This window comes from Scophthalmus maximus, chromosome 6 (assembly GCF_022379125.1).
Source record: "Scophthalmus maximus strain ysfricsl-2021 chromosome 6, ASM2237912v1, whole genome shotgun sequence".
Classification (NCBI taxonomy): Eukaryota; Metazoa; Chordata; class Actinopteri; order Pleuronectiformes; family Scophthalmidae; genus Scophthalmus; species Scophthalmus maximus.
Window position 1 is genome coordinate 1,015,001 of NC_061520.1, and position 14,119 is coordinate 1,029,119.

The following is a 14,119-nucleotide window of genomic DNA, read 5'->3' on the forward strand; positions in this document are numbered from 1 at the left end:
CTCAACAGACGTCACGCCTTCTCCTCTCCGGTCTGTCGCTCAACAGACGTCACGCCGTCTCCTCTCCGGTCTGTCGCTCAACAGACGTCACGCCGTCTCCTCTCCGGTCTGTCGCTCAACAGACGTCACGCCGTCGCCTCTCCGGTCTGTCGCTCAACAGACGTCACGCCTTCTCCTCTCCGGTCTGTCGCTCAACAGACGTCACGCCGTCTCCTCTCCGGTCTGTCGCTCAACAGACGTCACGCCGTCTCCTCTCCGGTCTGTCGCTCAACAGACGTCACGCCGTCTCCTCTCCGGTCTGTCGCTCAACAGACGTCACGCCGTCTCCTCTCCGGTCTGTCGCTCAACAGACGTCACGCCGTCTCCTCTCCGGTCTGTCGCTCAACAGACGTCACGCCGTCTCCTCTCCGGTCTGTCGCTCAACAGACATCACGCCTTCTCCTCTCCGGTCTGTCGCTCAACAGACGTCACGCCGTCTCCTCTCCGGTCTGTCGCTCAACAGACGTCACGCCGTCTCCTCTCCGGTCTGTCGCTCAACAGACGTCACGCCGTCTCCTCTCCGGTCTGTCGCTCAACAGACGTCACGCCGTCGCCTCTCCGGTCTGTCGCTCAACAGACGTCACGCCGTCGCCTCTCCGGTCTGTCGCTCAACAGACGTCACGCCGTCTCCTCTCCGGTCTGTCGCTCAACAGACGTCACGCCGTCGCCTCTCCGGTCTGTCGCTCAACAGACAAAGCGACGGTTGTGAGCGCGAGGACTCTCACAACAGAAACTATAAACTGATCATGTGGACTTGTTTCTGTCTCTGGCTCTGATGTGATCATCTGAGACAGATCGATGATGAAATCGAATGTTTGAGGTTTTAGTTACTGACGAGACTCTGTCAGACACGTCCGAGGGATCATTTTGCCAAACTTCAGACAATATTATTATTATTAGACGTTTGTCTTCTGATATATGTTTGGTGACCATTAATCAATCAGTTGTTTGGTTCAAAAAATGGTGAAAAATGTCGATCGTGTTTCTCAAACTCCAACATGATGTTTTGTTTTGTCCACAAACCAAAGATCTTCAGTTACTGTCACAGAGGAGCAAAGAAACCGGAACATATTCACATGATAGAAGAGGAAATAGGAGAATTTGAAGGACTTTTAAATAAGCGTGTGTGTGTGAGCTGCACGTCTGCATAGTGTTTAGACTGCAGGAGGCCGAGCGGCAGATAATAACTGTCATTACTGAGTCATAGTGAGTTATTACTGAGCTATTACTGAGTTATTACTGAGTTATTAGTGAATTACTAGTGAGTTATTACTGAGTTATTACTGAGTTATTAGTGAATGATTAGTGAATGATTAGTGAATGACTAGTGAGTTATTACTGAGTTATTACTGAGTTATTAGTGAATGATCAGTGAATGATTAGTGAGTTATTACGGAGTTATCACTGAGTTATTACTGAGTTATTAGTGAATTATTAGTGAGTTATTACTGAGTTATTACTGAGTTATTAGTGAGTTATTAGTGAATAATTTGTGAGTTATTACTGAGTTATTGCTGAGTTATTACTGAGTTATTAGTGAATTATTAGTGAGTTATTAGTGAATTATTAGTGAATTATTACTGTTATTACTGAGTTATTACTGAGTTATTAGTGAGTTATTACTGAGTTATTAGTGAGTTATTACTGAGTTATTGCTGAGTTATTACTGAGTTATTAGTGAGTTATTAGTGAGTTATTAGTGAATTATTACTGTTATTACTGAGTTATTAGTGAATTATTACTGTTATTACTGAGTTATTACTGAGTTATTACTGAGTTATTACTGAGTTATTAGTGAGTTATTACTGAGTTATTGCTGAGTTATTACTGAGTTATTAGTGAATTATTAGTGAATTATTACTGTTATTACTGAGTTATTAGTGAGTTATTAGTGAGTTATTACTGAGTTATTACTGAGTTATTAGTGAATTATTAGTGAATAATTACTGTAATTACTGAGTTATTACTGAGTTATTACTGAGTTATTACTGTTATTACTGAGTTATTAGTGAGTTATTACTGAGTTATTACTGAGTTATTAGTGAGTTATTAGTGAGTTATTAGTGAGTTATTACTGAGTTATTACTGAGTTATTAGTGCGTCAGAGCTGCTCCGAGCTGTTTGATGCTCCTCACTTCACTCTGTTATTCTTCCACTCACACGTTTCCTGAGTCTGTTTCTTCGCTCGACTCGACCTGTTGATGAGCAGCTGCTCGTCAAATTCAAAGAGACAGTTTCTCAGTGTCAGTGGGAAACTTCAGACAAAGACGAAGCGAGTTTAGCAGCGTCCGTGGAGGCGTGAAGAACCCGACACGAGACACCACACGACGTCACGGGAAGTATAAGCATGTTTTAGATTTCATCTTAGTTCATTGTTGAATCAGATTTATGATATTTTTGAGAACATGTAACACACGTGACTCGTGTGACAGTTTGCACCAAAGAGAAAATCTCTCTTATCTTTCATAACACGTTATATCCATCTACACTACCTGAATGAGAATAAGATGCATTAATAATAATAATAATAATAATAATAATAATAATCACACATATTTGTCATTGTTTCAGTCAAACAACAGTCAAATGTTGAGACTTGTGTATTTTCACGTGATGATGAATTCTGCCTTCAGCATGTAAAACACACCTGAAGTTGAATTATAAAAACTTTATAAGTAATTTGTCTCTCTCACGTCCTGCTGCAGAGGGTCATCGTCAGGATGACCTCTGACCTCTGACCTCTGACCACATCAGAGCGTCGCAGCAGCAGCGGAGGACGACCGTCGTCTCTCACTGGCTCATTTGAAGTCAGTCATTTGGCAGAAACCTAAACAGCGTCCCTGTTAACTTCCTCACTTAGGTCTGTTTACAGACCCCGACTCTCTGAGACCACCAGACTCTCTGAGACCACCAGACTCTCAGAGACCACCAGACTCTCAGAGACCACCAGACTCTCAGAGACCACCGGACTCTCAGAGACCACCAGACTCTCAGAGACCACCAGACTCTCAGAGACCATCAGACTCTCAGAGACCCTCAGACTCTCAGAGACCACCAGACTCTCAGAGACCACCAGACTCTCAGAGACCACCAGACTCTCAGAGTCCACCAGACTCTCAGAGACCACCAGACCACCGGACTCTCAGAGACCACCAGACTCTCAGAGTCCACCAGACTCTCAGAGACCACCAGACTCTCAGAGACCATCAGACTCTCAGAGACCACCAGACTCTCAGAGACCACCAGACTCTCAAAGACCACCAGACTCTCAGAGACCACCAGACTCTCAGAGACCATCAGACTCTCAGAGACCACCAGACCACCAGACTCTCAGAGACCACCAGACTCTCAGAGACCATCAGACTCTCAGAGACCACCAGACTCTCAGAGACCATCAGACTCTCAGAGACCCTCAGACTCTCAGAGACCACCAGACCACCAGAGACCACCAGACTCTCAGAGACCACCAGACCACCAGACCACCAGAGACCACCAGACCACCAGACTCTCAGAGACCACCAGACTCTCAGAGACCCTCAGACTCTCAGAGACCACCAGACTCTCAGAGACCACCAGACCACCAGAGACCACCAGACTCTCAGAGACCACCAGACTCTCAGAGACCACCAGACTCTCAGAGACCCTCAGACTCTCAGAGACCATCAGACCACCCGACTCTCAAGAGACCACGAAACGAAAATAAAAACGAAATCATATATATATACGTAATGCTTTTATTGTTGTAACAGTGTTTTTAATACATTTATTGCCAGGTTTCTAGAGCGGACATGTCCCTATCCAGCATAAAAGGATATTTTGCAGATTCAGAATCACACATCTGATCTGGTTCAAGGCACAAAGTCGTATCAGAAGTCAAACGTCTTCCTGCACCGACGAGGATTCGTTCGTTTTAAACCCTTGAATCACGCTGAACGTCTCTGGAGATATGATTCGTGGAGGGAGATGAAAGAGAAACGAGGCGACGGACGGAGACTCACTTATCTCTGGGCGGAATTGAATTAAAGCTCTGACGAGACGACGGAGACGAACGAGGACTGATGCTCTGGAGACGAGAGAGATTAGATATCGACGAGCGACTCAGACGAACCCTGGAGGTCAAAGGTGAAAGGTCAGCCCTCTCTCTCTCTGACTCTCACACACACACGTATATACTGTAGCTACACAACCCTCTCACACACACACACACACACACACTTGTGCTGCTGAATCTGGTGAACGCTGTGAAATGAAACTCTCCACAGATCAAAATCTTTTCCAGTCAGAAACTCGATCCGTCGCTCAGATTCCAGGAGAAAGAGGAATTCACGCTGGTTGAGCAGCAGAAATAATGAACTTCACTTCTCACTCGCTCCATTAACGCAGGAATGCATCAAACCCACGTAACGTATCAATCCCAGCCTGAGGCCCCGCCCCCAAGTCCACGTCTGGTTTCACAGAGAACAACATGGCGCGGACAAAAAGGGAAAACTCGAGGGTTTGAAAAAGGTTTAAAGTCACAAGATGTTCACGACTTGAACCATAAACTCCTCAGCAAAATGTTTATGTGACGTTATAGATCAAGAGAAGTGGTGTCGTGTTCTCCTAGAGTCGCCCTCTGCTGGTCAGTACACAGAATACAGGCTTCACACACTTCAGCATCGGTAACTCCGTCCATTTTTATGAACAGTGTCTGAATCTGACACGTGCGTTACTGTAATTGAAGTATGAGTGAACTCTCCGGGAGCTGTGACGGATCGACTCCACATTTAGAAAGTTCAATGAAGCTGCTGTCAACTGCACATTCCTCCTCTCAGAGTTATGACTCGCACGAGCAGAAGCATCGCTCAGCGCCGCCGCGCTCGTTTCTTCTGTGAGGTTTAAAATGACTCTAATGATGATGAATGGCACACGGGTCCTTCCGAAATGTTTTCTCTCGCTTCAATCCCATTTCATGGATCAACATCACCTGCTGCACTGAAATCACTTCAGCCTGGTCGTCGGCCTCAGAAGACGCTGTGTGGTCCCTCGGTACTTTGTGGAGGTCAAGGCCTGACTGTGCGTCTGTCCTTCACCACTGCTGCTCACGCAAAAGATCTCTATTCATGAACCACGTCACCAGATGAAGTGAAGCAGAGTCGGTCTGTTGAACACAAACTATCACAACGTCAAGAACCAAGGTAAGAAAAACTGTCCACCAGCAGCTAAGAGATCGAGCGTGATCTTCTTCCTCGTTTTTTAATGGCGGTTGGCAACAACCAGCGAAACACAAAGAACCCGTGCTACAGGGATGAAGGCTCCAGCTCCAACATCACACGTGTACAACTCAGACACAGATGAATAACTCGAACGTCTGCACATTTTTAAGGAGCGTTCAGTTTTTTACGGCAACAAAGTACGGCAAGAAGTTTTATGGCAAGTCCACTTCTGCAGGAAAGATGTAGTAATAACGGGGGAACAGGGATTTACAACTGAACAGTCAGAGTGAAACACACGGAAGAATTATAGTTTGTTAGGAGGGAAACATTCACCGTTTCCCCCTGATCGAAACCAGCTGCCACTCATCCAGTCACAACCCGAAAGCTTGGTCTCCAATGTACAGACAACACACACACTCACACACACACACACACCCACACACACACACACACGCACACACGCACAGACACACACACACACACGCACAGACACACACACACGCACAGACAAAACACACACACACGCACAGACACACACACACACACACGCACACACAACACACACACGCACACACACGCACACACACACGCACACACGCGTACGCACACACACGCACACACACACGCACACACACGCACGCACAAACACACGCGCACGCACACACGCGCACGCACACACACGCACACGCACACACATGCACACACACACACACACACGTACGCACACACACGCACACACACACGCACACACGCACACGCACACACACACACACTGCGCACACCCCCCCACACACAAACACTGCGTACAAACACACACACACACACTGCGTACACACACACACACACACACTGCGTACACACACACACACACACACACACACACACACACACACACACTGCGTACACAGCTGCTGGAGCAAATGCAGTTGAGTTGAAGAATGCCGAGTCTCTGCTCGTTGGTGTCCAACACATATTTATTTTTTTCTCAGCATTTTGTTTTAACAGGTCTGTTGGGCAGTTGAGCGAGTCGAGCAAGCCGAGCATCCATGTGACAACACACACACACACACACACACACACTTTATTCTTAGCGTCCCAATGCCACAGGTCAACAGGTGGAACATGTGCCTCATCGTCTGCTCTGCACCCGAGTGGTGTTGTACTGAGGTGTGCAGATCAGTCGGTGTCCTACCTTCCGCAGCCACTGCGTGTTGTTCTCCATCGCGTTCTCCAGCCGCTGCAGTTTCTGAGAGGACCACTCTCCGACGGTCGGCGGCGGCGAGTCTCTCTGCACGACGCTCGCTCGGCCCCGGGAGCCTCCGTACTGCTCGGCCTCCGGCGGCGCCCACCCTCCGGCCTGGCACCCGTCCAGCTCCGGCAGGATGAAGGTGTAGCTGCACTGGCCATGTTGGATGCGGTGGTACCTCTTCTTCTTCTCTCCTCCTCCTCCTCCTCCTCTTCTCTGGCCTCTTCCAGCTCCCCCTCGCTCTGCGCTCGACACTCCGGCTGCACCGGCGGCGGCCGACAGGCTCCAGAGCAGCAGCAGGAGCAGCCAGCGGCGGCTGAGCGTCGGGTCCCGCATGGCGCCTCTTCAATACAAGTGTTGTCTCTCTCCGGGCGTCGTGGGTCACGAGGAGATCGTTCACGCTTTGACCCCGATTCACTTCACGACCACATCTGTGTGCAGGATGTCTCCTCAGCTCCTTGTCTCACATCTCTTGAAGAACAGTTCTCCGGAGCAGACGTCGACACCTGTTCTCTGGTCTCACATCTCCCTCCTCACTTGTGACGAAGAGCGGGTCGCTGCTTTGGATCCATCCTCTTCCTCCTGTTGGTCTGTGCTGGGTTCGTCTTGTCAATCAAAGATTCTTCAGGTGAAGGAGCAGATCTTATACCGATCTGCAGCAGGTGCAGGTCCAGACTCTCAGTGAAGACGGGGGATGATTGAGGATGAGGGAGGGGGAGCGTCCCAAGTGGTTTTAGAATGAAACGTAAATGTTTACAGGTGAAACATGAGAAAGATTTTAAAGTTGCATGAGAAGGAAGGATGAATCAAAAGGCACCTCCGTCCTCAAATGTCCGGGAATCGAGAGAATAAAGACGAGAGGGAACGTACAGTCTTCTTTTTCCCCTTCCTCTTCTGCTGGCTCCAGTTTCAGAAGTGGCCGAAGAGAAATACTTCTGCCCCCTTCTTATCTGGGGCTGGCTGAGAAAAGGAGGAGGAATGAGAGAGCGAGGGGAGAGGGGGAGGAGGAGAGAGAGAGGAGACCTGAGGGAGGTCTATTAGAAAACCCTCTCTCTCTGTGGGCTGCGAGGGAGAGAGGGAGAGGGACGGAGGAATGAAGTGGACGATTAGGGGAATGGAACAGAGAGAGGGGGTAGAAAGATAAGAGAAAGAGACAAAAAGCTCAGAGGGAGAGAAAGACGGATGAAAGACAGAAGGAAATGAGCCGACAGAAGAAGAAAGAGAGAGATGTGGTCTGAGTAGCTGCTGTAATCTTCTCTCCCGACTGATCGTACGCTTCTGAAGTGAGTCCGGTCCTTGTACGGTCATTCGCCCTGAGTCAGCAACGGGAAGCTTTGTCCTCTAAACACAGCCGGGCTCCGGGGCCAACGCCGGGACCCCCGAGGGCCGAGGTGGACCTGGTCCTCCGCGGCTCTGTGCCTGGTCTCGGCCTCGCGTCCGTCCGGCCGCTCTGTGGCAACACAAGCAGAGATTAGTCCCAGACAGATGGCCCGGTCCCAGGCCTTGTGAAACACCAGCTCCACACGCGGTGGGACAATGTGAGATGTCAATTATCCAGTTTATTTGCACAGCGATAAACTGCGTCTGCAGGAGCTGATTGATGCAAACGCCGCGCGGGTGAAATACTTCGACGGCGAGATAAGAGACGCCCTCGGAGATCCGTGCAGGAAGATGAGGGAGATAACGGAGGGTTTCTTCATCGTCCTCCGCTGATCAAAGACGACACAAATCTCCGTCATCTCTCCAACGCCCACACGTTCAGCGCTCCGTGATTCAACAAGTCTATTTCTGCAGCGCGGCCTGACCTCCAGTCAACCGCTCCCGCTGGGCTGCGGCAGACATCTTTGGTTTTTGGCGGAACCGGGTCGGTCTCGTAGCGTCGGCCGGCGGGGGGGGGGGGGGGGAGCAGAGAGGTTACACAGTGAGCGGCTTCTGCCCCCGAGCAGAGATCCTTCTCATGGGAACGGCAGCGAACGCAGAGTCTGGTGCACAGAGCTGCGACACATAGAGCTGCTGCTCCTGCTCAACATCCTGCCATCGCCTCGCGTTCAACTGATTATCTGTCGTCTTAACATGAATATACACACACACACATATATATATATATATATATATATATGTGTGTGTGTATATTCATTCTGTACGTCATCAAACAACTCTCACATCAAGTCTGAACACGCCAGCGACCGCCCTGAAGTCTTTACGATTGGCACAAAATGTTCATTTGGACTTGAGGATGAACTGATTCGATTTCGGTGGCGAAGGGTCGAGATCACTGTGACCTCACATGCGTCTCATTCTTGTGAACACGATATGAATCAGGAAAGTATTGTGTCGCGTTCACACCGGACGAGAGGAATTATTCGTGTGAGCAGATGACATACGAAATCCGCTTTACTCACTCGAGTTCATATCATTTTTACTCAAGCGGAATATTCCCGTGACTAAAGCCAGTTAGCGTTGAGATCTGTCCGGTTTGTTCAGAGGAGGTTTGTCAGAGAAAGTGGAAGGAAGAACGGATATTTGGAGGTTGTGTTCATTATTAGCGAGTAACGTGAACATCCGCTTTGGGTCCAGTGTGAACGCAGCCTCAGTGATGAACGCTGATCCCAGTCGACAACACGATCACACACAATGTGTCTGTGCAGTCTGGACATCTTCTCGTTTTATTGCTCTATGGTTCAGACAGTAAAACACAAGATATTTTTAAGATATTACAAAAAAAAACATGCAGCCTGGAACCACAAAAAAATTTTCTACATTTAAAATGTATAAGCAGAAACTGGAGCCATCAGAATAATTTAAAGCTACAAACTGACGGGGACCATCTGAAACCCTGTCTCCCAAACGTTTCTATACATCCGAACTGCAAATACGTTGAGTATGAAATGTGTAGTGAGGAAACATTGTTCATTTATGTATCTGGCAGCTAAGTAACAATCTCTCCTCCCGCCATCATTCCTCAACCCAACAGGCCGAGCAAGATGGCTGCCACCCAGAGTCCGTCGTACTTGGGCTTTCACAGTTAACCTGAATTGAACTGAAGATCTTTCATGAAGAGAACATTTAGTTTTTTTTCCTCCTGAATATCTGACGTGGTAGTTGAACATCTGCCCGTAGTGACTCCGGCATCATCACACTTATGCGTGGTTCTGTTTATTCTTCTGTGAAAGTCGGTGAGAAGATCCTGGTCTGGTTTCAGACAGAGAGAATTGTGTTTGACAGTTGTGTGTTTTGCTGAGCCAGCGTCCGGGCCGACCTCCTGCTGGCGACGCCGTCCCTGCACGTGTGGCTTTGTTCATTCAAAAAATTACACAACAGAAACATAATCCAGCCAGCGGTTGTGTTTTATTCAAAACGTTCAGTTTAATAGAAATGTAAATCCGAAGACACGTGGCGTCAAACATCCAAACCAACTTTCCATCGGTACGTTTCTGTCTGACCTGTATTTCAGGACAAAGGTTCCAATTAGTCTTGATTCAAATTGGGGTTGATGTGATGATGTCATCAGCCTCCACCACTCTATTTACATGGACATCAATATTCCAACTATTGACCCTTTTGTGAATGAATTTCAATGATTACACGGGTTGCTGATAGAATATTCCGGTCGTGTTCCTGCTCACATGGTGAAGAGCGTAGTCGGATCATGACGTGGAGCAGCTGGTAACATGTCAATGTCACGAAATGCTGCGAAAAGCTTCGGTCGCACGAGTAAAAAAGTTTGGTCGCTGGAACATTTGTGCTTATTTGCGTCATTCACGCTAATATTTGCCCGTTCTTCTTTTTCACTTTCTCCGACAAACCTCCTCTGAACAAACACACACACACACACACACACACACACACACGTCTAGACGTGTCTTTGCATTGTGTCCGGTCCGGTGTGACCGGACAACATAGTGCGACTGAAATTCTACATGTCTTAATCTGATTATTGCTTATTCCGAGTATGACTTTATTCTGGTTATGGGTCTTAGTTGGGTTAATATCCGACTGTTGTGTATGTGAATATTTTCCACGTTGGTACCAACTTGTGGTTGGACGGAGGATTTAATGTCTCACGAGCTTCCAGACACTTCTGACTTCACCTGGGAAAAGTTGGTTTCCATTCACAGTTTGGTGGAATGTTGGTGAAGTGGGATCATGTTCACTTCTACGGATGAAGGAGCGACTTTCTTCCTGCACAAACATGTAGAAATCAGGACGACGGCCGTCAGATGTTTCTATCCTCTCCAGTTCTGGTAGATTCCGTGTTCTTTGGTCTGATATCAGTAATACCCGAGGGCACATGAGTGGTGAACCAGGCCTTTCACCTTCCCTCTGTGGGAACGGACAGATGCAATGTCTTGTTTTTTTTATTCCGGGATCCGATTTCAGCTACGACTCTTTTTTTGTCCCTTTCTGAACTTGATGTTTGTCTTATTTTTTTCCTTTCTCCCGGGTCTGGCTTCTCTCTTCTTCCTCCTCCTCGACGCTGTCGGACACATTCACCACTCCGTTGTTTGTCTCGTGTGCTCGTCCGCTGACTCTTCTCTCCGTTATCACTGTTCCTGTCACTTAGAAACCGACGGCAGGCGTCTGAGTCTTCTGCCCGTCGTTTCCACTCAATTCAAAATGTCACCAAACAGCACATGACACCGCTTTGACGTCATCACGGGGCACAAAACAAAATCCTTCATCAGTAATCTCACAAACGCAGACTACAACACTTCCGTTTCCATTGAAATTAAGATTTTCTTTTATTCGGCCCACAACGGAGACATTTGTGTGTTGAGCACAAAATAGAGCTCAATACAATAATACAATAAAAAGCACTAAGATATGAGACAAGAATTCGTTTTCATGCAAAAAAAGAAAAAAAAGCAGTTATGTTTTGCATGAAACGTGATCTCTGGCTGGATTGTTTGTTTTAAATGAATGAAGCTTCACTTTCATTGGACGGACGCATGTTGACACACGGAGGTTTGAATTTGACATGTTTGACTGCACTGCAGCATGTGGAATATTGTACATGTATGTGGTGATAACACAATCACAACCAGGGCGTGAAATAATGTTGTTGGTGCTGTGATGGACGAGGTCGTGACCTCCTCACACGTTGTAACTCTGGGCACCTGTAAAAACACATGACGGGACGTCACATGAGAAGCTTTCACTCGCTCATAAACACACATTCACACCAAGTGTGTGAATCCGTGGAGAAGCTAAGTGTTCGTACGCTCGTTCATGTTCTGCCTGAGTTACTGGAGGAAGCCTCTAGAGGGCGCAGCAGGCAGATCAGACCGGATGGAACTGCTGGATGTGCATGATGACGGCGGATTGACAGACATCGAAAAGACGCCTTGCCTGCGTCTTAAACACGTTGAGATTTGGTTGAACAGTAAAAGGTGGAAAGACGCCATTTTCTGCTCGTTGAGAGGACGTCTCTGTAAAGTCTCCACCCCACACAGACCGACTGTCAATCACTTGTTTCAGGCTAAATTAAGGACAAAAAGTGATTTAGCCCCAAAAAACTACGTCCTACTGACGTCTGGTGTTTGGCGGGAAAACTAATCTTCAACTTTTTTAAGGAGCTGACGTTTCACTCTGTCATATTCTCATACTGACTCTACACTGCTTTGATTCTGAAAAACAGCACAACTGAGGCACCAGACGGACACAGGATACGTGAGGCATCATGCTCACGTAGATTAAACTATATTATTATGTATCTCTGCAGCCTATATGTTGGAACAGAAACACAGAAGACCAATCAAGCCAATGGCCAATGACCCTTCATAGAACCTTAAAGCCCCAGTGTGTAATTTTTGTAATTTTCTGGCGCCATCCGGTGGTAAAGTTGCAAACCGCAACCAACTGAGCGACCGACAGGGGACACTTTATGGTGGCGCACCGCTGATTCCATGTCCGGTTTCCGTCAGCGTCTGAAAATTCATCGTGAACGCGACGTGTTCTGGAGCGTTTAGTTCAACAACCGTATTCAACAGGACGTAGAAACATGGAGACTCACACGGAGGTCGGTCCACCTCATGGAACTATATTTAACTCATTTATGAACACAGAGTTATGGACAATATATTCTATTTCTGTGGATAAGTTCTTCTAGATATTACACACTGTAGCTTTAAGCCTCCAATACTTATGCAGGAGGCTTTAATCACCTAAACATGTCGTGTCTAATTTGAACTTTTATAACTTTACCATTTTGTGTTGAGATAATCTGCGAGTTTGAATATGACGTTTTGTTATAGTTGTGTTAAATATGTGCTGATAAAAATGCATCATAGCTCAAAATCTTCCACATTCAGTGTGAACGGACTGGGAACTGGTTCCAGTTGAACTTCGTATCAGCGTCTCCAGAGTTTCATTTCGTCCAACACGTCCAGTGTTTATCTTTACGACAGTGATTATGGTCATTCAATCATATTTGTTGAGCTTTTCTGACTTTGAGAAAAAGATTAAAAAAAGATTAAGGTCATTATTCATCATTTTACAAGACGATCGGAGCGGCACTTTAAAGTGTCGAGTGCAGATTTCATGGCTCCAGACGAAGCCGTCGCTCTGAAAGAGTCGTGACATCGTGAAGGTTCTGATCTTTTTACTACTTACAGGGTTTTTGTTGCTAAGTAACATGAGGGCGAAAAAACACTGACCGACATAATTCAACACAAATAAACCGAAGCAGCTCCGCAGAGTTTCATCTCTCCAACCCAGAAGTTGAGAGGAACGACATCGAATCACATCGTCCAGTCTCACGAATGAAAAGCAGGAAGTTCTTCTTTTACTGAACCGCAACGTTTTTATTGCTTAGTTGCTCAGTTGCTCAACCTCTGTTCAATTTGTGTCTTTGTGTCTGAGCAGAGAGATTCTATATATTTTTTCCCTTCTCCCAATTTTCTTCATGTTTTTGAAAATAGGGGAGAGAAATTTTAGATTATAGGTAAATTCGATTTCTTTTCCACAGCCTGTTTTTGTGTGAGTGTGGGATATATTTCGTCACGAGCAGTTAGCAGCTGCTACATTAGCCTGATTCACACTCGGCTGTCGAACACGACGATCCTGCTTTAGACGTCGTCGCCTACTTTCCTTTTCTTATAAATCAAGTGAGAAGTAGAGTCATGTTCTCATAGAGTCGCCCTCTGCTGGTCAGTACACAGAATACAGGCTTCACACACTTCAGCACTAGCTTCTTCTCTGAGCTGACATGTTGAAACCGTTCCATGATCACATGCAGAGGAAAGAGACCAGAGACAAACAGTTCCCTCATCAGCTGTTACCGCAAAAGGCATTCTGGGAAACGTAGGAGGAGACTCGAGTGTAGCAGAAGTTTACCAGGCCGGAGAGAAATCTCCTGGAATGCACTGAACATCACGACGTGATGATATCGCGTTGGAGGGAAGGTAATGGGATATTTTCCATTAAGCTCCGTGGGAGCCCGACCGAAGACGTCAGGCTTCTTCTGTGTTTCTTGAAGAGATAATGTTTTATTTAATGAACGTGTCTCAGAGTTTATACACAGGAGCATGTGGACTAACCTCCCGCCTGAGTGTTTCTCTGTGAGTGGAAGCGACGGAGAGGGAGTGAGACATTATCGTTCCCCTGAAGACGAGGATTCCTCTGTGCTTCTATCTTCAGA

The 14,119-nt window shown here is 46.9% G+C and overlaps 1 protein-coding gene across 3 annotated transcripts in view; it reads right to left on the minus strand.

The window, feature by feature from the left end:
- The window catches only part of angpt4 (angiopoietin 4), a 30,186-nt gene extending 22,692 nt beyond the window's left edge, over nucleotides 1-7,494 (minus strand). For all 3 annotated transcript variants that reach the window (XR_007030925.1, XR_007030924.1, XM_035631910.2), the window contains exon 1: nucleotides 6,427-7,494. Coding sequence is in view for 1 of the 3 variants with exons in the window: in XM_035631910.2 (XP_035487803.1) it covers nucleotides 6,427-6,816 (390 nt within the window). In the remaining 2 variants the exon portion in view is untranslated. The remainder of the gene's footprint in view (nucleotides 1-6,426) is intronic.
- Nucleotides 7,495-14,119: the final 6,625 nt, after the last annotated feature.